Raw genomic sequence first — 27,333 nt, 5'->3', positions numbered from 1 at the left:
AAAGAAAAACTTTTGTAGTCAGTTTTATTTTTGGTTATAAATTCACTATGGACAATGCAGCTCTTATTGCCTGCACCCTGGGGCAGACTACCAACTACCACAGCCTTAATACACCATTATACCAGGAAATTTTAGTTTCTATAGACTTTTCTTGGGTCTAGAAGTTTGACAAATCAACAGACTGACCTGGAAGCCTGAAACAAATGCCAAGAGATCTTTTGGATGCTTAAAGTTTTAAACCTCACATGTCTCAGTGCTAAACATAGTCCAAATGAGCTAGGAATGACACAAAAGAAGACCCACCAAAACAAGTTCTTAGACCACACAGAAAAACCTTTCTGTTTGAGGGATTAAATTCTTCTTGTGAAAGTTTTTGGATACGATAGTAGTATGTTTTACCAGTGTCATCTAGAAAAGAAGGGCAATGCTCTAGGTAAGTTCTGGTAGCCAAGATGAACAAGGAGCCTGTTATGAATTGAATTGTGTCCCCCCAAAATGTATGTCAACTTGGTTGGCCATGATTCTCAGTATTGTGATTGTCCACCACTTTGTCATCTGATGGGACTTTCCTTTGTGTTGTGAATCCTGCCTCTATGACCCAATAAGGGAGGATTAGAGGCACTTAGGCTAATGAGGCAGAACTCAATCTACAAGATTAGGTTGTGTCTTGAGTCAATCTCTTTTGAAATATAAAAGAGGGAAGCAAGCAGAGAGATAGAGGGACCTCATACCACAAAGAAACAAGAGCCAGGAGGATAGCGCGTCTTTTGGACCTGAGGTCCTGTGCTGAGAAGTTCCTTGAGCACGTAAGATTGATGACAAGACTTTCCCCCAGAGCTGACAGAAAGAGAAGACCTTCCTCTGGAAGCAAATAACCTGAATGAGAAATGAGACGGGCGATATTACAACAGGCCCAACTGAAATTAAAAGAATCATATCAGATTACTATGAAAAACTGCACTCTAACAAATTTGAAAACCTAGAAGAAATAGATGAATTCCTAGAAAAACACTACCTGCCTAAACTAGCACAATCCGAAGTAGAACAACTAAATAGACCCATAAAAAAAAAAAAGAGATTAAAAAGGTAATCAAAAAACTCCCAACAAAAAAAAAAAGCCCTGGCCCAGACGGCTTCACTGCAGAGTTCTACCAAACTTTCAGAGAAGTTAACACCACTACTACTAAAGGTATTTCAGAGCATAGAAAAGGACGGAATACTCCCAAACTCATTCTATGAAGCCAGTATATCCCTATACCAAAACCAGGTAAAGACACCACAAAAAAAGAAAATTACAGACCTATCTCCCTCATGAACTTAGATGCAAAAATCCTCAACAAAATTCTAGCCAACAGAATTCAACAACACATCAAAAAAATAAGTCACCATGACCAAGTGGGATTCATATCACGTGTGAAGGGATGGTTCAACGTTAGAAAAACAGTTAATGTAATCCATCACATAGATAAAACAAAAGACAAGAATCACATGATTTTATCAATTGATGCAGAAAAGGCATTTGACAAAGTTCAACGCCCATTCATGATAAAAACTCTCAGCAAGATAGGAATAGAACAAAAATTTCTCAACATAATAAAGGGCATTTATACAAAGCCAACAGCCAACATCATCCTAAATGGAGAGAGCCTGAAAGCATTCCCCCTTGAGAACGGGAATCAGACAAGCATGCCCTTTATCACCGCTCTTATTCAACATTGTGCTGCAAGTCCTAGCCAGAGCAATTAGGTTAGACAAAGAAATAAAGGGCATCCAGATTGGCAAGGAAGAAGTAAAATTATCTCTATTTGCAGATGACATGATCTTATACACAGAAAACCCTAAGGAATCCTCCAGAAAACTACTGAAACTAATAGAAGAGTTCAGCAGAGTATCGGGATACAAGGTAAACATACAAAAATCAGTTGGATTCCTCTACACCAACAAAAAGAACATCAAAGAGGAAATCACCAAATTGATACCATTTACACTAGCCCCCAAGAATATAAAATACTTAGGAATAAATCTTACCAGAGATGTAAAAGACTTATACAAAGAAAACTACAATACACTTCTGCAAGAAACCAAAAGAGACCTACGTAAGTGGAAAAACATACCCTGCTCATGGAGAGGAAGACTTAACATTATAAAAATGTCCATTCTACCAAAAGCGATCTATATATTTAATGCAATTCCGATCCAAATTCCAATGACATTCTTTAATGAGATGGAGAAACAAATCACCAACTTCACATGGAAGGGAAAGAGGCCCTGGATAAGTAAAGCATTGCTGAAAAGGAAGAACAAAGTCGGAGGCCTTACTCTACCTGATTTTAGAACCTATTATACCGCCACAGTAGTCAAAACACCCTGGTACTGGTATAACAACAGATACACAGACCAGTGGAACAGAATTGAGAATCCAGACATAAATCTATCCACATACGATCAGTTGATATTTGACAAAGGCCCCAAAACAGTTAAATAGTGAAAAGACAGTCTTTTTAACAAATGGTGCTGGCATACCCGGATATCCATCTGCAAAAAAATGAAACAAGACCCATACCTCGCTCCATGCACAAAAGTGAGCTCAAAATGGATCAAAGACCTAAATATAAAATCGAAAACGATAAAGATCATGGAAGAAAAAATAGGCACAACATTAGGAGCCCTAATACAAGGCATGAACAGTATACAAAACATTACTAACAATGCAGAAGAAAAACTAGATAACTGGGAACTTCTAAAAATCAAACACCTATGCTCATACAAAGACTTCACCAAAAGAGTAAAAAGATTACCTACAGACTGGGAAAAAGTTTCTAGCTATGACATTTCCGATCAGCGCCTGATCTCTAAAATCTACATGATGCTGCAAAAACTCAACAGCAAAAAGACAAATAACCCAGTTAAAAAAAGGGAAAAGATATGAACAGACACTTCACTACAGAAGACATTCAAGTAGCTAACAGATACATGAGGAAACGCTCACGATCATTAGCCATTAGAGAAATGCAAATCAAAACTACAATGAGATTCCATCTCACTCCAACAAGGTTGGCATTAATCCAAAAGACACAAAACAATAAATGCTGGAGAGGCTGTGGAGAGACTGGAATACTTACACACTGCTGGTAGGAATGTAAAATGGTACGACCACTTTGGAATCGATTTGGCGCTTCCTTAAAAAGCTAGAAATAGAAATACCATACGATCCAGCAATCCTACTCCTTGGAATATATCCCAGAGAAATAAGAGCCTTTACACGAACAGATACATGCACACCCATGTTCACTGCAGCACTGTTTACAATAGCAAAAAAATGGAAACAACCAAGGTGCCCATCAACGGATGAATGGATAAATAAATTATGTTATATTCACACAGTGGAATACTACGCATCAATAAAGAACAGTGATGAATCTGTGAAATATTTCACAACATGGAGGAATCTGGAAGGCATTATGCTGAGTGAAATCAGTCAGTTTGAAAAGGACAAATATTATATAAGACAACATACCACACAGGCGAGGTCAGCACTACTGGACTAAACGAAAAGCAACAAAGTTTCCGGAATAAACCGAATGCTTTGAAGGCCAGCGTAGCAGGGGCAGGGGTTTGGGGACCATGGTTTCAGGCGACATCTAAGTCAATTGGCATAAAAAATCTATTAAGAAAACATTCTGCATCCCACCTTGGAGAGAGGCATCTGGGGTCTTAAACACTAGCAAGTGCCCATCTAAGATGCATCAATTGGTCTCAACCCACCTGGATCAAAGGACAACGAAGAACACCAAGGACACAAGATAATTACGAGCCCAAGAGACAGAAGGGGCCACATGAACCAAAGACTACATCAGCCTGAGACCAGCAGAGCTAGATGGTGCCCGGCTACAATCGATGACTGCCCTGAGAGGGAACGCAACAGAGAACCCCCAAGGGAGCAGGAGAGCAGTGGGATGAAGACTCCAAATTCTCATAAAAATACCAGACTTAATGGTCTGACTGAGTCTAGAAGGACCCCAGTGGTCACGGCCCCCAGGCTTTCTGTTGGCCCAGGAGCAGAACCATTCCCAAAGCCAACTCTTCAGACAAGGATTGGACTGGACAGTGGTTTGGAGAGGGATGCTGGTGAGGAATGAGCTTCTTGGATCAGGTGGACACTTGAGACTATGTTGGCATCTCCTCCCTGGAGGGCAGATGAGAAGGTAGAGGGGGTTAGAAGGTGGCGAAATAGACAAGAAAAGAGCAAGTGAAGGGAGTGAGCGGGCTATCTCATTAGGGGGAGAGCAACTAGGAGTATGTACCAAGGTGTATATAAGTTTTTGTGTGAGAGACTGACTTGATTTGTAAACTTTCACTCAAAGCACAATAAAAATTAAAAAAAAAATAACCTTCCTCTGAAGTGGCACTATGAACTTGGACGTCTAGTCTCCTGAACTGTGAGAGAATAAATGTGTCTTCATTAAAGCCATCAGTTGTGGTATTTCTGTTATAGCAGCATCAGGTGACTAAGACAAAGCCCTAGTTCCCAAAAGGCAAGTTTCTTGAGCACATCCTAAGGAAAGCCCAACTGGGTAGAGATTCTTCCCACTCCAAACTCTCCACCCTCTGCAGACAAGAGATTCTGTACTCAGAATTTACGTTCACAGTGATTTTTAACTTATGGTGAGGAAACAAATTCAGCTAGACCTTCATTTATAAATATAAACCGCCAGCCAAAAATCATAAAAATAAAGAAACAAAAACTATCTTGTGCTTTGTTTTATTTAAAGAACAAATACAGATACTAATCTCAAGGACAAAAGTAAATTACAGAAATCAAAAACTTTAAGATAAGAATGTTTAATATTTTTGAGATTCAGGAATGTATCTCATCCATAAAATAAGAATAAGCAACTAGGAACAATAGATACAATCAAACTACTTGGAAATTAGGATCATAAAATCAGGAAATTATGATCAAGAAAAAAAAAATAACTCAGAAAAAGCTGAATAATGGAATGAATATGGCAAAAGAACAACTTAGATATAGCTGATTCTCTTAATTAATCACAGAATATTTCTCTCAGGGTGATCATTATAAAATGCTTTGGTGGGCCCCTTGGGTACTCCATGGGCTGGAAGAGGGCCAGGGGTTAGTGGTGGGGAAGAGGGAAGGCAGAGGGCCAGAATTTCATTGAGCCCTCCACAACTTTGCCCACGTTGTGCACCTTACCTGGAATGTCCCTTCACTTTTCTAAGGCCTACTCTTTACTTAAAGCTCAGCTCCAGTACCAACTGCCTCTGGGAAGGCATCCCTTCCCCTGGCTGTGTTCTCCTGATATCCCTGCATATCACTACTACTAAGTTTAATACAAAAACAAAAAAACCAAACCCACTGCTGTCGAGTCCATTAGGACTCATAGCAGCCCTATAGGTCAGAACAGAACTGCCCCAAAGTGTTTCCAAGGCTGTAAATCTTTACCGATGCAGACTGCCACATCTTTCTCCCATGCAGTGGCTGGTGGGTTCAAAAGGCCAATCTTTCGGTAGGCAGCCGAGCACTTTAATCACTATGCCACCAGGGATCCTTAAGTTTAACACACTGCCTTATAATCACCTATTTGTGGTTCTGTCTTCCGCATTAGACTGTGAATGCTCTGAGGGATATTTAAGCAGAAGCTCTAGTTCTGTTCAGATACACAGACATGGATATGTGTCATTCATTTTCTAAATATATCTTGTATGCCTGGAGTGGAACTAAAGGCATTGTTCCAGTATCTACAGGAAAACATACAAAAGGGTTCTGATCACTAAGCCCACCATAATGGTCAACTCACCATTAAACATAGATACACGGTCATCCGAATTTGGAACTCTCTGAATATCACAGGGTGGCATCACAGTTTGGAACTTTCTGAGTTATCCACAGGACACCATTGAGTTTATGCAAATGGATCCAATAACTTGGTCAAAACCTAGGAAGTCCTACTATATTACAACCAATACATTCTGTCCCTCCAAAATGGATACATAGCTGAATGTTTTTGTCTGCTGGATGCCATCAGAGGTTTCTCCAGAGAGAATTTCTTCCAGCACTTGCTCGTTCTTCTGGCCATCCATGGTATATTCAATATTCTTCGCCAACACCATAATTCAAAGGCATCAGTTCTTTGGTCTTCCTTTTTCATTGTCCAGCTTTCAAATGCATATGAGGCAACTGAAAATATTATGGCTTAGGTCAGGCACACCTTAGTTCTCAAGGTGACATCTTTGCTTCTTAACACTTTATAGTGTTAAAGAGGTCTTTTGCAGCAGATTTGCCCAATGCAATAAGTCTTGATTTCCTGACTGCTGCTTCCATGGGTATTGATTGTAGATACAAGTAAAATGAAATCATTAACAATGTCAAACTTTCTTCCATTTATCATGATGTTGCTTATTAGTCCAGTTGTGAAGATTTTTGTTTTATGTCGTGAAATCCATACTGCAAGCTGTAGTCTATGATCTTCATCAGTAAGCGCTTCAAGTCCTCTTTGCTTTTCAGCAAGCAAAGCTGTGTCATCTGCATATTGCAGGTTGTTAATGAGTGTTTCACCAATCCTGATGCCACATTCTTCTTCATATAGTCCAGCTTCTCGCATTTTCCCCTCACACCCGTATATTCTCTATACTGTTTCTTGGGACACATGCGTCAAGAGGAACAGGGCAGAAAATGTAATAAGCCTCAAAAGAAGATCAAGCTGGAAGCATCAGAAGAAGGTATGAGGCTTAAGGCCTTGAGACTGTTGACTTGCTCTTATTTCAATTTCTTGAGAAACCACTTTTTTTTAAAGGAAATTATATATAGTCATTCTATTAATCATATCTTTATTTCATTGGGTAAGTGAAACTCCTATTCACGTTGGGTAGAAAATTTCCTAAATACAAGCAACCAAAGCCAACTCCCCTACGGGACCACAGGCTCAGAATTTCAGGCATCCTGGAGGCTTGGGAATATCATAACCCCTATATACCCTAGTCTACATCTCTCTCTAAATTATTCCCCATAAACGAATGAGAAATAAGTAATGGTTTCCACCATAAAAGCTAGTATTTCAAATATTGTGAGATAATGTTAACAATTATTAGCAGTCTTTAGGCAGAAATTCCTAAAGAAAATTTAGTGTCTCTTCCAGTGTCATTGAAAAGAAGCCTTTCCTCCACAACAAGATAGAAATGCAGCTGGAATACTACATTCCAACATAAGCTGAGAAGAATGTGAAAAGTTTTTCAGAAAACTTTAATTTTTTTCTTTCCGCAGAAGGAAAAAGAAAGGGTATTTTCTTTGAAATTATGCCGATAGGCAAAGCTCACCATCTGGAGGTAATTTCTGTTTTAGATATACTATAGGGAGATGGGGTTAACACTGAAGTCTGAGGGAGGAGGAAAAAGATACAAACAGGAGAACACACAAAAACTAAACTGGTTTTTAATAATCAGAACTACATACCTAGAGTTCAGGAAGAGATATGCTATAAATTATTTTGGTATACTTAACTTACAGGCTTATAAAAAGCTTTTTTTTTTTTTTTTTATGAAAAGCAGGTTCAAAGAACAGCTTTGAAATGAAACTAAGAATTAAGAAGTAGTTACAAAGCCTCCTTAGAACTAAGGGGTTAGGCGAGAAAAAAAAAAAAAAAGGGGTTAGGCGAGAGGGGAGGAAAAGAAAGAATGAGGGAAAGAGTAGGGTTCCTTTTCCATACATTGAAAGTCTGACTATTTCTCAGCTTCAGTTCTGAATCGTCCACACTGACACTGAATGAGACATCACAATATAAAGGCCATATGCTTCAAATCTTTGGGAAAACAAAATTTATACATTTATATTTTCTAATATACCACCTCCTAGCAGCATTAATTCTAAGTTGGAATACTGAGTTAGAGGGCAATTACGGCCTAATTAGCCAGTGGCACAGTGACAAATATAGACTTCTGTATCAAAACTGCTTAGTAGCTACACAGATTTTAGATAATTTATGAAAGAAATTCTAACTTGGCTGCCTTGTGCAGTGAATATCAAACAAAGGACAGCATAATATATGGTGAAATTTCCATGTGCACACATTTTACAGACAGCAACTCTAAAGTATAATTAAATAAAAAGCATACATTATGCTAATTTCATCATTTTAGCATTAGAGGCACTAATACACAGGAGAGCTCTGTTTTCCACAAAGAATTTTGCCGTAAGACTGTCCTATCATTTTCTTATTTAAAATCTTACATGCCAATAAAACGATCCAAGGGTTTACAATCCCAATTTAAAGCACCAGAACCCACACGACAAGATATTAATAAATGACAAGTTGGAAGTTTCCACTTACCTAGATATATTGTTAAAACTGAGAAACAGACGTTGGAGGCAGGGCAAATTATCCACATCTCTCTAGAAGGAAACAGAAAGCAAAAATCTATCAGCTGAAAGAAAAAAAAAGTCTAATAAATGTCTTCATGCTCAGCTGTTAAAATAGACAGTCATTTCTATTTACTGCAACCTTGCTACATCATTGATTGCTACCGGACATTGAGCTTCATTCTTCTCCACTGCAGATTAAATGGGAGGGTTTCAATACATCTGCAGAACAAGCTGCACCACTCGCAAGGTAAAAAGCACTGAAGAAAGCAGAGAGAGACGTTGCTAGCCTCTTTAAGCATGCTTTTGGGAAAGAAGCCAAAACGCTACTTCAGCATTTCAACTGTAGCACAAATATAGTATGATCAAACATTTGTTAAAGTCACTTTTAAAAGAAGGTTGTTCAAAAGCTTTAAAATTTAAATTTATGCAATTAGCCTTCCAAACAGTAGTAAGAATTGTAAAGCTATTTACCTCATTGTTCTCAAACCCTTTGGAATGTACTACTCAGTGACAAATGAACCAATACACCTACAATTCCCCCATAAAACTAAAAGCAGATTATATTGTCAATGAACTGCACTCTAAGGACAATTTCCAACCTAAGCAGGTATCAAGAGATCCTTAAAATTGGACATCTACCCTGTTCTAGTTAGGTGCAGTACCCCAAAGTGAACCACTGCTGTCTTAGCAAATATTGAAATGTTTAGGCTCAAATGATTTAAAAAAATAAATACAAGCAAAGCTACCTAATTTCATTAAGTGAAAAGACATAAACCTTCTGACAAGCGTGACCTATAACAGAATCTTAAGAGGAAGCTTAAAGTTACAACCTCATTATTCACATGAGAAAAAGTGTGTAGTCTAGGTTGTCACAGGTGTAGGGGCAACAAGGGGGTAGGGGATTTCCCAGGATTAAATACTGTCTCAGAGGCTGAGACAGGACAAAATCCTAGTTATCCTGACTTTTAGGGTTCTGCTCTTTAAAACACATCACACTGCTACTTCTCATATAAAATGTCTTTCATTTTTAAGGACAGTATCATTTAAAGTAATTTCCAGTTGTATGACTAATGTAAGTATATAAAAAAAAAAAATGTAAGTATATAACCCCCCAAAAAATCCAGGCCGTCGAGTCGATTTCGACTCATAGCAACCTATAGGACAGAGAACAACTGCCCCATAGAGTTTCCAAGGAGTGCCTGGTGGATTCAAACTGCCAACCTTTTGGTTAGCAGCAGTAGCACTTAACTACTACGCCACCAAGGTTTCCAAAATGTATAAGTATATATAATTTATCCACTATTGTGGCCAACACTTAAACCAAAATCAAAACTTGTATGACTGTTTCCACGGGCCATCATCTTTCTTCCCCTCTCTTAAGGTGACCATTTCCAAGACCCCAGTAAGGGTTTAGGCAAGTGCATTAAAATTACAGACAAGCCCACTTTTCCAAACACTGTTCATTTACTTATTTTTAAAAGCTCCTTATACGAAAGAAACAATTACAGTGATAGAATCATGGCAGAGCCACTTCTTACTAGTTTTGAGTGGAAGCATGGGAGAAGTGAATCTTCCACCTCCCCTCGAGTACCCTTCTCCAAACTTCTCTCCACTCCTTAGAACCAGGCAGTGCAAGATGAATACTCTTGTCCGTGATCAACACACTGGCTGCGCATGTGATTCATCTGACATTACCATTCTCAGGCCCACCCCTGAAAAGCCTATTCAACAGATGTAAGTTACTGCTTTTTAGAGCTTTTCAACCATGGACAAGCAATAAGTCTGTAGAGAACAGCCAAATTTCCCTCTGTGGGTGGTAGGCTTATGTTGACAAACTTTTTGAATCACCCCTACCAGCTGTCTTGCTCTGATATTCCCAGAAATGGGAAAGGGGAGTATGGTAGCTAGTACTATGGTTTATTTTATACTAGGGCCCTTTTTTTCCAAAAGGAAATGGCACCTTGCTTCCTATCTGGTCTCAAGAAATATAAAGTCACAGCTAGAACTGAAAGCCCCCTCTGTAATCTTGGGGAATCCCTTCAACCAAATTCTTTCTGAAAACCACTTGAGACTTTCTGGACACAAGCATTGCTAGTAACACTCAACTGGGAGAAACTGAGAGACAGCAGCCTGGATCTCCTTTGAATCAAGGTATCTTTAAAATAAAACATTTTACAAAACATTACCAAAAATGACGAAGAGAAACCAGATAACTAGGAGCTCCTAAAAATCAAACACCTATGCTCATCTAAAGACTTCACCAAAAGAGTAAAAAGACCACCTACAGACTGGGAAAGAATTTTCAGCTATGACATCTCCAACCAGCGCCTGATCTCTAAAATCTATATGATTCTGTCAAAACTCAACCACAAAAAGACAAACAACCCAATCAAGAAGTGGGCAAAGGATATGAACACACACTTCACTAAAGAAGATATTCAGGCAGCTAACAGATACATGAGAAAATGCTCTCGATCATTAGCCATTAGAGAAATGCAAATTAAAACTACGATGAGATTACATCTCACTCCAATGAGGCTGGCATTAATCCAAAAAACACAAAATAATAAATGTTGGAGAGGCTGCGGAGAGAATGGAACTCTTATACACTGCTGGTGGGAATGTAAAATGGTACAACCACTTTGGAAATCTATCTGGCGTTATCTTAAAAAGTTAGAAATAGAACTACCATACAATCCAGAAATCCCACTCTTCGGAATATACCCTAGAGAAATAAGAGCCTTCACACAAACAGATATATGCACACCCACGTTTATTGCAGCTCTGTTTACAATAGCAAAAAGCTGGAAGCAACCAAGGTGTCCATCAACGGAGGAATGGTTAAATAAATTGTGGTATATTCACACAACGGAATACTACACATCGATAAAGAACAGTGACGAATCTGTGAAACATTTCATAACATGGAGGAACCTGGAAGGCATTATGCTGAGCGAAATTAGTCAGAAGCGAAAGGACAAATATTGTATAAGACCACTATTATAAGATCTTGAGAAATAGTATAAACTGAGAAGAACACATACTTTTGTGGTTACGAGGTGGGGAGGGAGGGATGGTGGGAGAGGTTTTTTTTACTGATTAGTTAGTAGATAAGAACTACTTTAGGTGAAGGAAAGGACAATACTCAATACATGGAAGGTCAGCTCAATTGGACTGGACCAAAAGCAGAGAAGTTTCTGGGATAAACTGAATGCTTCAAAGGTCAGCGGAGCAAGGGCGGGGGTTTGGGGACCATGCTTTAAGGGGACTTCTAAGTCAATTGGCAAAATAATTCTATTATGAAAACATTCTGCATCCCACTTTGAAATGTGGCGTCTGGGGTCTTAAATGCTAACAAGCGGCCATCTAAGATGCATCAATTGGTCTCAACCGACCTGGATCAAAGGAAAATGAAGAACACCAAGGTCACACGATAACTAGGAGCCCAAGAGACAGAAAGGGCCACAGGAACCAGAGACTTACATCATCCTGAGACCTGAAGAACTAGTTGGTGCCCGGCCACAACCGATGACTGCCCTGACAGGGAGCACAACAGAGAACCCCTGAGGGAGCAGGAGATCAGTGGGATGCAGAACCCAAATTCTCACAAAAAGACCATACTTAATGGTCTGACTGAGACTAGAGGAATCCTGGCGGTCATGGTCCCCAAACCTTCTGTTGGCCCAGGACAGGAACCATTCCTGAAGACAACTCATCAGACATGGAAGGGACTGGACAGCGGGTAGGAGAGAGATGCTGATGAAGAGTGAGCTACGTGTATCAGGTGGACACTTGAGACTGTGTTGGCATCTCCTGTCTGGAGGGGGGATGGGAGGATAGAGAGAGTTGGAAACTGGCAAAATTGTCACGAAAGGAGAGACTGGAAGGGCTGACTCATTAGGGGGAGAACAAGTGGGAGTATGGAGTAAGGTGTATATAAACTTATATGTGACAGTCTGACTTCATTTGTAAACGTTCACTTGAAGCTCAATAAAAGTTAAAAAATAATAATAATAAAATAAAATAAAACATTTGTCTCTGAGCTCCAGCCTACCACCTTCAGAGACTACATACACCTTTCAAGGTACAACTTTTTTGTGTGTGTGCTTTAAGTCAAAGTTTACAAATCAAGCCAGTCTCTCATACAAAAACCTAAACACTCCTTTCTATGTTCTCCTAGCTGCTCTCCCCCTAATAAGACAGTACACTCCCCCTCTCCACCCTGTATTCCCTGTGTCCATTCAACCAGCTCCTGTCCCCTCTGGCTTCTCCTCTTGCCTCCAGACAGGAACTGCCCACATAGTCTCATGTGTCTACTTGAGCCAAGAAGCTCACTCCTCATCAGTATCATTTTCTGTCTTATAGTCCAGTCCAATCCCTGTCTGAAGAGTTGGCTTTGGGAATGGTTCCACCCTAACAGGGGGTCTGGGGACCATGACCTCTGGGATCCCTCTAGTCTCATTCAGACCACTAAGTCTGGTCTTTTTACAAGAATCTGAGATCTGCATCCCACTGTTCTCCTGCTTCATCAGGGATTCACTGTTGTGCTCCCTCTCAGGGCACCATCTAGTTCTTCCAGTTTCAGTCTGATGTAGTCTCTGGTTTATGTGGCCCTTTCTGTCTCTTGGGCTCATCATCTTTACCTTAAGACATAACTTTTTTTGCTATTAAAATATAAACTCATATTAGGGTATAATTTGTGAAAAAAAGGTTTTCTGAAACATTTATTTGATTAAATTATAGTGCTTTGGGTTTATTTTCATTTATGGAACAAAATTTTAGCAAAAGTCCAGACTTTTTAAATTATCAACTGTCATTACCTAGTAAAGTTACAAAAAACATTTAAAACAAATTGAATAACTAAAAATCAGAATTCAACTACATATAGCCTCACAACCACTTTAGTGGATATTCCTTTCCAGGACTTAGAAAACAAAACAATTACCCATAATCATTTTTATTGTTCTAAATTTCGTATCTGTAAAAAAAAAAATTTAATTTTTCTAACTATCCTGACGTATGATTTTGTTAGGAAATGCTGGCATTATATCACACAAAAAGAAAACATGATATTCATCATATCAGTTATCTATGTATAAAGTATTTACTGGGGAAAAAAGAAACTTGTTTAAAGCTACTAGAAGACGGCTTCTCTAGTAAGAGAGAGTAAACCAAAGAAAGAAAAGACACAAGATACAGGAAATGGGATTCACTATGAGAAAGAAGCAAAGGGAAGTCCTCGGATAACATCTGTATAGCAGGCCTAAGAGCAACCAGTCTACACTGGAGACAGAAGACAGAAGCCTGCAGAAGGGGTACCTTCAAGGGGGAAAAAATAAAACTCAGACTACCTAATGTCTCTGCCCATGCCGAGAAGAATTTTAGAGTTCTGTGACAGAGTTTGGACATTAATTAATAGCTAGATAGAACCTTCAATTAATGGGGGAAATGAGACAGTTATTAACCCCAGGGAAACAAAAGTTTAATATCATGGTCTAAAACTCACTCTGAAAACCTCACCTTGTGGGGTCCACCAATCCTAATCTATTATATCATAAATTTATTACTCTTAATCAAGCCCTTGCACTGAAAGACAACCTTAAACCAGACCCCCAAGAAACCTCAAAAATACCCTGCCTTTGCCTTCAAAGACATGACTAAAACTATGTAAAGGCAGTGTGATTTCACTTGTCAGTAAGTAATAATCTCATCTGTGCTTCATCAACAGGTTATTTTGGTGGTATTTGCGGGGAGCCAGCATTTGACAATCTGCTTCTCCAAAAAATGCTACATAATTATTTTTGAATGATGGGGAAAAAGGGAAATAGGGGTTAAGGATAATATAAGGGAGCTAAATCCTCATCCTCTTTGAGAAAAAGTCAGCATATTTATCATCAAGCATTAAACACTGCTAACAATTCTTTCCCAGAGGCGACTATTTCCCAGGTAGAGAAACTATTTTCCAGAAACCAAACTGTTAACATACCCAAGATGAGAAAAGGAAGACGAAATACAATATTTGCATATGGGGGTATTTATAGCTCATCTGTTATTAATTCTGGTCACAGTCTTAAATTCATTACATTTAACAAAACACAATTCTGAGGCTCATTCAAAATACTTCCTGAAGTAAGATTCAAAGCCGTTTTCATATTTTGAAAAAAATTCTTTTAAGAATAAACATAAATAAAATTGCAAACTACAAAATAATTGAGAGGATTTTATTTTTAAAAGAATAATGACTTGCCATCTGAAAATACGCTTGTCCTGCTCTACCCAGGTGCTATTCTCCGTATTCCTAAACTTCACAAGAGAACCACACGATTCAGCAATCTGACCCTGTGTAGAACATCTGTCACTGCAGCTATTTTTAGAGCAGCCTCCTATAGAGGAATAAGGCAGGAGAAAGGTGGAACGACAGGGGTTTTGGCATGCATCAAGTAGGACAAAGATGACTATAACAAAACCACATCTGTTCTCATTTTTGTTGCCTTTTCTGTCATACAAAAAAATTAAAAATACCATATGGGGTAATTATTTTAATTTTGAGAACTGGAAATGGATTTATTAACAAAGCATTGAAAAGTAAAAAAAAAAAAAAAAAAGAAACAGAAGAATACTCCTTTTTATAAAAAGATTGATTAAATGGATCCCAAAATAACTACCTGCTACGGCCATCACTTTATGACACAGATGCTATTATTCGAGGTAAGCCTTCATATCAACTACTGTAATCACGCATTTAAATGCCAGTGAAGCAGTCTATGTTCTGCCTCTGTCATCCAAAGGCACTGATGTGTCCGTCTGCTTTTTGTACTTCTTTAGTACCCATTACAGGGCAAAAGATAGTAGTCAATCTAGCTGTAACCTACTCTTCAAGTCTGATTTTCTGCTACTCACTGTTGTAATCTCCCCAAAGAAAAAACTAAAAGGGATCTAAAAACCAGATTAGTAAGGAGGCTCTGACACTCTAACCAGAGAGATCGCCAGTCTGTATAACTTGGAGAGCTAGACTTAACCTCTATAAGGAAAAGGAGAAAAAGCCTCAAGTTCATAATCATAGGTCTTCCCTCACTTGAATTTGTAGTTCAAGTTTACATCACATGCATGATCTACGAATATCCCTCATAAAAAGTGGTCCCAGGCATTCATGCTCCTAAGACTCCTGGCAAAAGTGTCTGGAAAGACTCAGACTCAACTCAGTCTATGCAGTATTCTGATAAACCCAAACTATTTACCTATGAAGAAAAAAATCACCATAAGCCAAAGTAAGTAGAAACTTCAGGTTTCAAATGCAGAACTGCCAAAAAATATTAAGAAAATAAAGTAACTGGATAAAGACTATGAAATATGAGTGTTTAAAAATACTAGAGAAACAAAAGAAATTAAAACCTGAAAAGAAAGATAAAAACAAAAAACTGGGTGTTTGTGAAAAAACATGCAGAACTTTTAGAAACAAAAAAAAATGGTCATTATTAAAAACTCAAAGGATGAACAGAAAATCACATCAGATAAAACTGAGGACACAGCTGATAAACTGGCAGGTAGAACTAAAGAAGTAAAAAGAATGCAGAAATGCAGTAAAGAAAAATACCAATGATGGAAGTTATAAAAGAGAGATTAAGAAAGAAAGGATAGAATGGGAAAAAAGGCTAGAATACTACATCTAACAGGTGTTTAAGAAGCAGAAAGAGAAAAAGGGAAGATGCAATGTGTGAAAATATAAAGGCTCAGAATGTGCCTGTAATTAATGAAAGATATGAATCTGCAGGTTCGGGAAACACAAATTCTAAGTATGCTAAGAAAATTGCCATATTTCATCAAATATAAGATGCCATCTTACAATTATTTTACACAGCACTTGGAAAAATATACTGACAACCTGAAATAGAATAATCTGTGACTTTGAATTTTTACTGCATTATTACTGAAAGAGTTCTTTTCAATTTACTTAACCTTAACCATATATTTTCAACAAGCATCACTCTTCTGCATACATAAGAAATAAGTTAAGGAAAATAAATTTATTAAGTAAATTCTCAAGGCATCGCCTCTTACTATAAAACTAGAGTAGTTAGACTGTGGTTTTGACATAATGGTAGACAAATCAATGGAATAGAATAGAGGTTCCAGAAAAAGATGCACATGGTTATTACTCGATTTCAACAAAGGCACCAATGCAAGTCAATGGGGGAAAGGAAGGTCTTTTTACTAAGTAGTGCTGGAGCAAAGAGATGTCCCTATGTGGGAATAACGAACCCTGACCCCTACACCTCACTTGTACATAAAATTTAATTAAAGATGGACCACGGACATAAAGTAAAACGTAAAAAATGATAAACCTCCTGGAAGAAAACAGAGGAGAACATATTTGTGAAATTGGGAAAGGCAAAGATTAAAGGTAAAAAGTGAAAGGTAAAAAATTATAAACCTCCTGGAAGAAAACAGAGGAGAACATATTAATGAAATTGGGAAAGGCAAAGATTTGGGGCAGGACACAAAAGACACTAATGAAAAAAGAAAACAAATTGATAAAACTATGTTGTTGTTGTTGTCAGATACTGTCGAGTCAGTTCCAACTCATAGCGACCCTATGCACAACAGAATGAAACACTGCCTGGTCCTGAGCCATCCTTACAATCGTTGCTATGCTTGAATTCATTGTTGCAGCCACTCTGTCAATCCACCTCGTTGAGGGTCTTCCTCTTTTCCCCTGACCCTGTACTCTGCCAAGCATGATGCCCTTCTATACTTCACTCAAAAAATTTTACATATCAAAAACACTGTTAAGAAAGTAAAAAGGAAACCATGGAAAAAACACACTCAATACAAATTGCAAACAAAGGGCCTGAGTCTAGAAAAAAGACTTATTACAACTCAATGATAAAAAAAGGGACCTTATTTTTTAAAAGTGAGTAAAAGACTTGAACTGATACTTCATAAAGGAGATGTCAGCATTGCCAATAAGCAATTGAAAAGGTGCTCAACATCACAAGTAGTCTCAGTTATCTAGTGCTGCTATAACAGAAATACCACAAGTGGATGGCTTTAACAAACAAATTTATTCTCTCACAGTTCAGGAGGCCAAAAGTCCAAATTCAGGGCACCAGCTCCTGTGGAAGGCTTACTCTCTCTGTTGGCTTGGGGGAAGTTTGTTTTCATCAATCTTCCCCTGGTTTGGGAGCTTCTCGGCTCAGAGACCCCAGGCCCAGAGGATACACTCTGCTCCTGGCGCTTCTTGCTTGGTGGTAATGAGGTCCCACTTTTAGTACTTGGACTCTCCCCTAATCAACATGTTTCAGCCTCCTGCCATAAACCCAGCCCAACCTCATCCCTTTATATCTGGTGTCCCTGATTCTGTCTGGGGTTTCTCTGGCTCATTATCACCAGAGAACACACCTCCTGTCACCCTTTTCTTCAATTTCTCCTAGGATCCCTAGGTGCCCTCTTAAAAACAGGCCTCTAACATCCCAGGGTTCTCAAGCTGGATATGTAATTTGGTCTTCATTGTGGCCCTTGCTGCATATAATATAAAGAAGAAATGAGTTGTATGAGAGCTAAGAACTCTGGAGGGCTGGCTGAGATGGCTGCCTGGCATCAAAGGATGGGGATGAAGATCTTTGGCTCTAACAAGCCCAGAGAGACTTCAACCAATTCCTGGACCACACCTGCCTTCCAGGGTACCTGGTATCTCAGACTGTACATCCTCTATGGGCTCTCATATTGTAGCCTTCTCTGCTCTAAATCATGTTTCCTCCTCCACTCATTTTCTACTTTACAAGAAAATGTTTCTAAAATTCTCACTTACTTTATCATTTTCAGTGTACAAGTCTTTCACCTCCCTGGTTAAATTTGTTCTTAGGTATTTTATTCTCATAGATACTATTATAAATGGAATTTTTTCCATAATTAACTTTTTAGATGAATAAAAACCCAACAGATTTTTGTGTATTGGCATTGTATCCTGCTACTTTGCTGAATTCATTTATTAGCTCTAATAGCCTTCTTGTGGCTTCTTTGGGGTCTTCTACATGCCATCTACAGAAAGTGGTAGCAATAAAAAGAAATAAAAGGATACTTATTTCTTTTTATTGCCTAATTGCTCTGGGTGGAACTTGTCCATCAACAGAAGAATGGACAAACAAAATATGGTACATATATACAATACAATATTATTTAGCCATAAAGAGAAACGAAGTTCTGATACATGCTACAATGTGGATAAACCTTGAAAACATGATGTTGAGTGAAAAAAGCCTGTCACAAAGGGCCAAATAGTGTATGTACACTTACATGAAATGTCTAGAATATGTATGTATATACAGAACTACATTTATTAGTGATTACCAGGGGTGAGCAGGAAGAAGGGGGGAAGAAGACTCATTGTTTAGGGGACACTGTGCTTCTGCTTGAGAGATGGAAAAATTTGGAAAAAGATAATAATGGTTATACAACATGATGAACACAATGTCACTGAATTGTACATGTGAAGAATATTTTGTTTGCAAATATTTTGTTGCATATATATTTTACAATTAAAAACAATTAAAGATTGACCTGAACAACCTGTCTTAGGCTGGGTTCTATACAGAAGAAAAACCAGTGAAGCGTATTATATATACATAAAGAAAAAGAAAGATTTATATCAAGGAAAGGGCTCCCGCAGTTGTAAAGGCTGGAAAGTCCCAAGTCCTTGGGTCAGGCTGGAGGCTTCTCCTGACTCATGTAGCTGCATGGGCTGACAAACCCAAGAGTGGCAGGTCAGACAGCAGGCCTCTAGCTCACAGGCTGCGGGGGCCGACAAATCCCAAGATTGGCTGGTAAGATGGCAGGCTGCTGGCTCAAAGGCCACAGAAACTCATGAATCCCAAGATTGGCAGGTAAGCTGCTAGCTTAAGTCCCAAGAATAGGAAGTCACATGATGAGCCAGACGCAGGATCCAGAGTGAGCAAAAGCCAGCGAGTTTTGACAGAAAGTCCAAATATATTGGATGCAGGCCACATCCCCAAGGAAAATCCCTTTCAACTGATTGACTGCTCATAGCAGATCGCATCATGGAGGTGATTAAAATTCTATCAGATCTCATTATGGAGGTGATTACATCATTACATAGCTGTCAAACTATATCATAATTGCCAAACCACTGCTAATCACTGCCCAGCCAAGCTGACACTCAACCTTAACCATCCCACTAGTCACCAAGAAAATGCAAATTAAAAACACAATGACAGTCACAGAATTGCTAAAATTACAAAGACTGACAATGCCAAATGTTGGCAAGGATGTGGAACAACTGGAGCTCTCATTTATTGCTGGTGGGAGCATAAAATGGTACAACCACTTTGTAAAACTGTTTGGCAGTTTCTAATAAACATTCATCTACTCCATGGCTCATTAATGACACTCCGATGTATTTACCTAAGGAAAATGAGGTTACGTGTTCACCAAAATAAGTATACAAAGACTACAAGAATATTCACAGCAGCTTCATTTGTAAAAGCCAAATATTGGAAATAACCAAGATGTCTGTGAACAGAAGAATGGATAAGTAAATTACTCCACACAATGGAATACAACTCAGCAATTAAAAAAAAACTACTGGTACATGCAACAACATGGAAGAATCTTAAAACATTATGTTGAGTGAAAAGAAGCTAGACATAAAAGTGTATATGCTGTATGATTACATTTATATAAAGCTCAAAAATAGATAAACTAATCTCTGGGGATAAAAGACAGAATACCCCTGGGGCAGGGAAAGACTATTAACTAGAAAGGAGCACAAGAAAACGTTTTATGGTAACAGAAATGTCTTAAATCTTGATCTGGATGGTGGTCACACAAATGTACACTTAGATTTAAAAAAAAAAGAACTATACAGTTAAGATTTGTACTTTTTACTGTATCGAAATTGTATCTCGGGAGTGGGGGGAAAGTCTACACATTTACAGTCCAATTTTTGAATCACTTTTTAACCAATCAATGTCCACGTTTTTTCCACAGTATTATTTTCCATGCCTTCAATAACACTGGTGGGTGGGTGAGACAGTATGTCATAAAATTGTGTTCCATTATTGTCTAAAGGATTTTCTTCTAAGCTACTAACATCCACTCTACATGTTCTGATGTTGTTAAGATAAAGAAATCATCAGCACGAATTATTCACACCAGCCCCTTGTTGCTTTGAAATTTCCTTCATCTATTCCATGGGGTTTGCATAATTTCTCCTACCTTCAATTGTATTGCTTGGCATGTGATAAGCAACCCCTCTGAATCTATCTCAGTGACACAATGTAGTACAGCTTCACCTACACATGGGTATCTTCCTTTTTAAGTGTTTGATTGTTAATTAGCAAGAGAATGTGGAATTATAGAATTTCCTCCAATGAAAATTATTTGTTTCACTAATATTAAAGTTAGACCCTTGCTACACTACTTTTCCATGCCTTTCTGAATATAATGTTTCATTTCAATTTCAAATCCTAGTATAATCTTTTAAAAAGATAGTTTGAACAGTGATTAAACTCAAAACATGTACTACCAACAACTGAAATGACAATAGTACAAACAGCTATAATCAAGTTCACATGTATTTAGACAATGAAATTGCTGTTGCATGTCCAACAGTGATTTTAAGATGCCATAGACTGTAAGACACATGCAGACTCCAGCTATTGAAATACAAAAACGTGTGTTTCAGATTGATGAAATATGTTCATCTAAACATATGATACTGAATCTGAAGGACTTCAGGAGAAATCTCAAAGGTTACCAGAGGAAGAAAAAGATTTTCTACAGAAAAAATGACAGTAGATATTTCAATGACAATAATAGAAACTCAAAGACAATGAAATATGATCTTCAAACAGCTGGGATCAAAATAACTGTCATCCTAGCACCGTATACCAAATCATCAATCACAAAGCAAACTAAACACATCTTTAGACAAACAAAAACTAAGAGAGCTTACTACCACCAGACCCCCCTAAAGGAATGTTTTGTAAATGATATATTTTGGGAAGAAGGAAAGCCTGGTATGCTGAAAGTAGTGATGAACAAAGAAATTGGTAAATCTAAACAAGCATGTGGGTGAATCTAAATAAGCATTGATGGAAAACAACAGTATCTAAAACATCTAATTTTATGTGTAAAAAAGATAAAAACAAAATACTAGGCAACAAAAACACATAAAAAGGAAAAGGCTTTACTAGGTTAAATGATTCCTATGTGCTTATTTGAGAGGAGGGCAGAGATGTGGATTAACTTTATGACTTAAATCAAGTGTGTATTTTAAAATGTTAAGAGTGACCATTAAAGTAAATAAAGAAAAATTCCATCAACCCAAAATAAGGCACAAGGAAGAAGAAGAAGAAAAAAAAAAAGCAGCACAGGAAAAGCAGGACAAATAGAAAACACAGAATAACATGGAAGAAATAAATCTAAATATATCACTGTCTGAGGCTGGGTTCTCTAGAGAAGCAAAAACAGTAAAGTGTATACATAGAGAGACAGATTTATATCAAGGAAATGGCTCCTGTGATTGCAGAGGCTGGAACGTCCCAAGTCCACGGATCAGGATAGAGGCTTCTCCTGACTCATGTAGCTGCAGGGGATGGCAAACCCAAGATCGGCAGGTGAGAGAGCAGGCTCTTGCTCACAGGCTATGAAGATCAATGAATCTCCAAGATCAGCAGGCAAGACCACAAGGATTCTTCTGATTCATGTAGATGCAGGGGCTGGTGAACTCAAGATCAGCAGGTCAGAGAGAAGGGCTCTTGCCCATAGGCTGTGAAGAACGGGAAACTCCAAGGTTGGCAGGTAAGCTGCCAGCTCAAGTCCCAAGAACCAGAGGTCAGAAGAATGGGAGCCAGCTTCAGGATTCAAAGCAGGCAAAAGCCAGAACAACTTCTTATATTCAGACGCAGGCCACACGCCCAGGGAAACTTCCTTTCAACTGGCTACTCACAGCAGATTCCATCATGGGGGTAATCACATATAAACACTGAGAATCATGGCCCAGTCAAGTTTACACATAATCTTAACCATCACAATCAGTAATCACCTTTAGTACAGTAGACCAAAGTCTCTGGTTAAAAGACATTCTCAAATTGTATGTTAATAAAAAGAACTGAGAAAGGTTGAACGTTAAAGAATATTTGATATGATGCGCTGAGAATAACTCGGCATCATTTCTGTGATATTCCTGCCAAAAGTGTGTAAATATCATGAGGAAACATTATCAGACAAGCTCAAATTGAGGAACATTCTACAAAATCACAGGCTAATACTCTTAAAAAATATCAAAGTCGTGAAATACAAAGAAAGAAATACGAATACAGATTAAAAGAGATTAAAAAGACCTAACTGACTGCAATACATGATCTTGTATTTTCTGTTGCTATAAAGGGCATTATTCGGACAATTGGAAAAATCTGAATGGGACACCAACTATATAACAGATAAGTGGTAACTTTGGTGAAGGGTAAGACTGTACACAATACTGGGGAAGTCAGCACAACTTGACCAAGGCAAGGTCATGGAAGCTTCACAGACACATCCAAATTCCAGGTTGAGGGCTGGGAACCACGGTCTCAAGGGACATCTTGCTCAACTGGCATAATACAGTTTATAAAGAAAATGTTCTACATTCTACTTTGGTGAATAGCATCTGGGGTCTTCAAAGCTTGTGAGCAACCATCTAAGATACTCCACTCTTCCCACCCCATCTGGAGCAAGGAGAATGAAGAAAACCAAAGACACAAGGGAAAGGTTAGTCCAAAGGACTAATGGACCACAACTACCTCAGCCTTCACCAGACTCAGTCCAGCACAACTAGATGGTACCTGGTTACCACCACCAACTGCTCTGAAAGGGATCACAAGAGAGGGTCCCAGACAGAGCTAGAGAAAAATGCAGAACAAAATTCTAACTCACAGAAGACTGGACTTACTAGTCTGACAGAGACCGGAGAAACCCCTAGAGTATGGCCCCCAGACACCCTTATACCTCAGTACTGGAATCACTCCTGAGGTTCACCCTTCAGCCAAAGATTAGATAGACCCATAAAACAAAGCAAAACTAAATGAGTACACCAGCCCAGGGGCAAGAACGAGAAGGCAGGAGGGGACAGGAAAGCTAATAATGGGGAACTCAAAGTCAAGAAGTGGAGAGTGTTGACCCTGGAGGTCATGGTCCCCCGACCTTCTGTTAGCCCAAGACAGGAACCATTCCCAAAGCCAGCTCTTCAGACACAGACTGGACTGGACTATGGGACAGAAAACGATTCTGGAGAGGAATGAGCTTCTTGGATCAAGTAGACACATGAGACTATGTGGGCAGCTCTTGTCTGGAGGGGAGATGAGAAGGCAGAAGAGGTCAGAAGCTGGCTGAATGGACACAAAAATAGAGTGAGAGAAGGACTGTGCTGTCTCATTAGGGGGAAAGCAACTAGGAGTATATAGCAAGGTGTATATAAATTTTTGTATGAGAGACTGACTTGATTTGTAAACTTTCACTTAAAGCACAATAAAAATTTAAAAAAAAGAAGTGGAGTGTTGACATGTTGTGGGCTTGGCAACCAATGTCACAAAACAATATGTGTATTAATTGTTTAATGAGAAACTAATTTGCTCTTCATCTAAAGTACAATAAAAAAAACTGCAACAAAAAAATCTGAATGGGGCCTATAGATTAGATAATGGTACTATACCACTGTTAATGGACTGATTTTGATAATTGTACTGTGGTTATATAAGAGAAGTCCTTGTTTTTAGGAAATACACATTGAAGTATGTAGAGATAAAGTGTCATCATGTCTGCAACTTATTCTTAGATAGTTCAGAAAAAAATTATCTAAAGGTGGATAGATATAAAAAGAAGAGAGGAGGAAAAGCAAACAAGAAAGAAAAAGGAGAAAGCAAGTGTAGTAAAATGTTATCATTTAGGGAATCTGGATGAAGGGTACTCGAAATTCTTTATACTACTGTTACAACTTTTCTGAAATTATGTCAAAATCAAAAAAGATGGTTAAGGAATACAAAAGGTGTACCAGGAAGAAAAATACAGCACCAGACTATTTACATCAAAATAAAACATCAGACTAAACAAATGTTAAAGTAAGAAGCATTATTAGCTTCCTGATATATCCCAAGTATGTAGAATGGTGCCTGGCACATAGCCCATACTCATAAAATACTTGCTGCATGATGGAGTCAATAATAAAGACAGTTAATACATAATGATAAAAGGAAAAAATTACCAATAAGCTACATTAATTTTAAACTTGTATACACCTAGAAACATAGCTTCAAAATATTGGCCATGTGCTAGGCAAATATATTAATAATGCATATTAACTATAAATACTGACTAGATACTAGGCAATAGAGCAAACCTCAACAGACGTCAAACAATCAATTACACATGATCCACATTCATTAACCACAATGCAATTAAGCGAGAAAAGAATGAGCAAAAAAGTAAAAAAAAATCCATACATTTCAAATTTTTAAAACATACTTCTAAATAGCTCATGGATCAAAGGAGATACCATAATGGAACTGATAAAATACTTAGAACTAAATGGTAATACGAAATACACTTTAAGACTTGTAGGGAAAAACCAAAGTAATTCTAATCATATATAGCATTAATGCTTACATTAGAATGCAAAAAAGAATGAAAACTAATGTATTAAATACCCAACACAAAATATCAGAACAAGAAGAGAAAGGAAATGAGAGATAAGAACAAAAATCAATATTTTTAAAAAGCTATATAAGAGAGTTTCAACAGGCCAAAAGCTGGCTCTTTGAAACTACAGGCAGTCCCCGGGTTCCTAACCCGGGACGTTGGACTTACAGATAACTCATGCTTGCTCTTTAATGTTATGTAAATTTGCCCTCACTTTGAAGCAACTCAACCAACCCCTACTCACAACAAGTAATTCATCAGGATCACCTTAACTTGCTGCATGCACAGCTTTTAAATCACTGAAAGGACTTCTATCCTTTTCTTGCACTAAAAAAAAAAAATTTTTTTTTTTAAGTAAGGCTAAATAAGAACCATATGTATCTGTTCTGACTTATCTACAAATTCGACTTAAAGACACAGTTAGAAACAGATCTCCTTCTTAACCTAAGGACTGTCTGTACTAGTAAAATAAACAAACCTCTGGCAATATTGATCAAGAAAAAAGAAAGTATAAATAAATATTATTAGAAGTGACAAGGGTGTCATGACTTCAGATAGAACAGCCAAGAAAAAAAAAAAAACTTAAATGAAAGGAAACTAACCAAAAAAAAACCCCTCACCCCGTCGCCATCAACTCAATGCCAACTCATAGAGACCCTACAGGATAGATACAGGATAGAGTAAGAAGCAGCTGGTGGATTTGAGCTGCCAACCTTTTGGTAAGTCGTAGCTCACCACAGCTCTTAACCACTGTGCCACCAGGGCTCCAAAAAGAAGCTACAACATATTAAAAGTGACACCCACTATTTTCATTAATTCAGTAGTTGAAAATTACTCAGACTATTTTACAGATAAATTCTACCAAATATTCAAGGAATAGAGTTACCTTTATCTCATATAAATTGTGATCTATACAAACAGGGAAACAAAATAGAAAATCATAAAATACCAAAATAGGGAACACTTCCCAATTTATTTTATGAGATTAGTGTGACCTTAATTTCAGAAGAGCACAATAAAAGAAAGAAAAATTACAGTCCAGTCTCATTTACTAACATAGAGGCAAATAACATAAATATTAGCAAATGACATCCAGGAATGTAGATGAAATATAGTATGACAGAAATAATGAATAAGAATGCTAGAGTTACTTATTAAAAGGCCTTTTAATATAATTTGCAAAATTCAGAGATTAAAAACTAGAATCCACAGGATCAATCTAAGAGTTGCAGAAAAAGCATTTAGTGAAATTCGACACCCATTCATAACAAAAATTCTAAGTAAACTAAAAAGCAGAGAATTTCCTCAGGGTAATAAACGTCATCGAGCAAACATAACTGGTAATGCATTTCCTTTAAAATCAGCAATAAGACAAAGATGCCTGCTTTGATTTCTCTATTCAACTTTGTACTAGAGGTTTAGTCAAATTAGAGGTTAAGTCTAGTTCAGTTAAACAAGGAAAAACAATAAACTATAAAATGATTATGGGAACAACTGCCATTATTTACAAAAAAAATATATAATTGTCTACATAGAAAACCCAAGATAATCTAAAGACATTATTAAGCTTTCAGAACAAGATTGCTAGACACAAGAGCAATGAACCAAACTCAACTGTGGTTCCATATACTAATTTTAGTAAGAAAACTATTTCTGATATGCACGCACAGAACAGCAACAAAAAAAGTATAAGACACCTGGGAAGAAATCTAAAAAAAGAGATATGAGTGATTTATGAAGAAAGGCATAAAAAGTCATTAAATATGTGAATTGAGAGATATACCATGTTCATGACCTGGAAGGCTCAATATCATAAAAATATGAATTGTTTTCAAATTCAAAGAAATTCCAATCAAAAAGAGTAATAGGATTTTTTCATGAAACAACATGCTATTTCTAGAACGTATTAAAAAACATAAAGAAGTATGATTAAAAAAATATGAAGGAAAGAAGAAGGAAAAGACAGGAAGGAAGGAAGAAAGGACAGGAAGAAAAAAGGAAAAGAAAAGAAATATTGGGGACCTTGTCTTACTAACTCTTAAAACATAATATAAAGTTACAGTTATTAAAACAGGGTTATTTTGGCACAGAGATAAAAATCATGTACATAGACCAGAGTACCGAGAACCAGATCCCTGGAAAAGTGGAGTCTTAATTTGCTAAAGGGAGACAGTGGGCCCTCTGTATCAGTGGGTTCTGCATCCACAGATTCAACCAACCACAGTTTGAAAATATTTGGAAAAAAAACAAAAATGATATGTAGG

The 27,333-nt window shown here is 37.7% G+C and overlaps 1 protein-coding gene across 6 annotated transcripts in view; it reads right to left on the bottom strand.

The window, feature by feature from the left end:
* The window catches only part of LRRC49 (leucine rich repeat containing 49), a 175,994-nt gene that overhangs the window by 116,476 nt on the left and 32,185 nt on the right, over nucleotides 1-27,333 (bottom strand). For all 6 annotated transcript variants that reach the window (XM_049905591.1, XM_049905589.1, XM_049905593.1 and 3 more), the window contains one exon: nucleotides 8,346-8,407. In XM_049905591.1, the coding sequence (XP_049761548.1) occupies nucleotides 8,346-8,407 (62 nt within the window). The remainder of the gene's footprint in view (nucleotides 1-8,345; nucleotides 8,408-27,333) is intronic.

Source organism: Elephas maximus, chromosome 13, assembly GCF_024166365.1.
Source record: "Elephas maximus indicus isolate mEleMax1 chromosome 13, mEleMax1 primary haplotype, whole genome shotgun sequence".
In the NCBI taxonomy this organism is placed as follows: domain Eukaryota; kingdom Metazoa; phylum Chordata; class Mammalia; order Proboscidea; family Elephantidae; genus Elephas; species Elephas maximus.
This window is presented reverse-complemented; position numbering and strand designations above follow the sequence as displayed.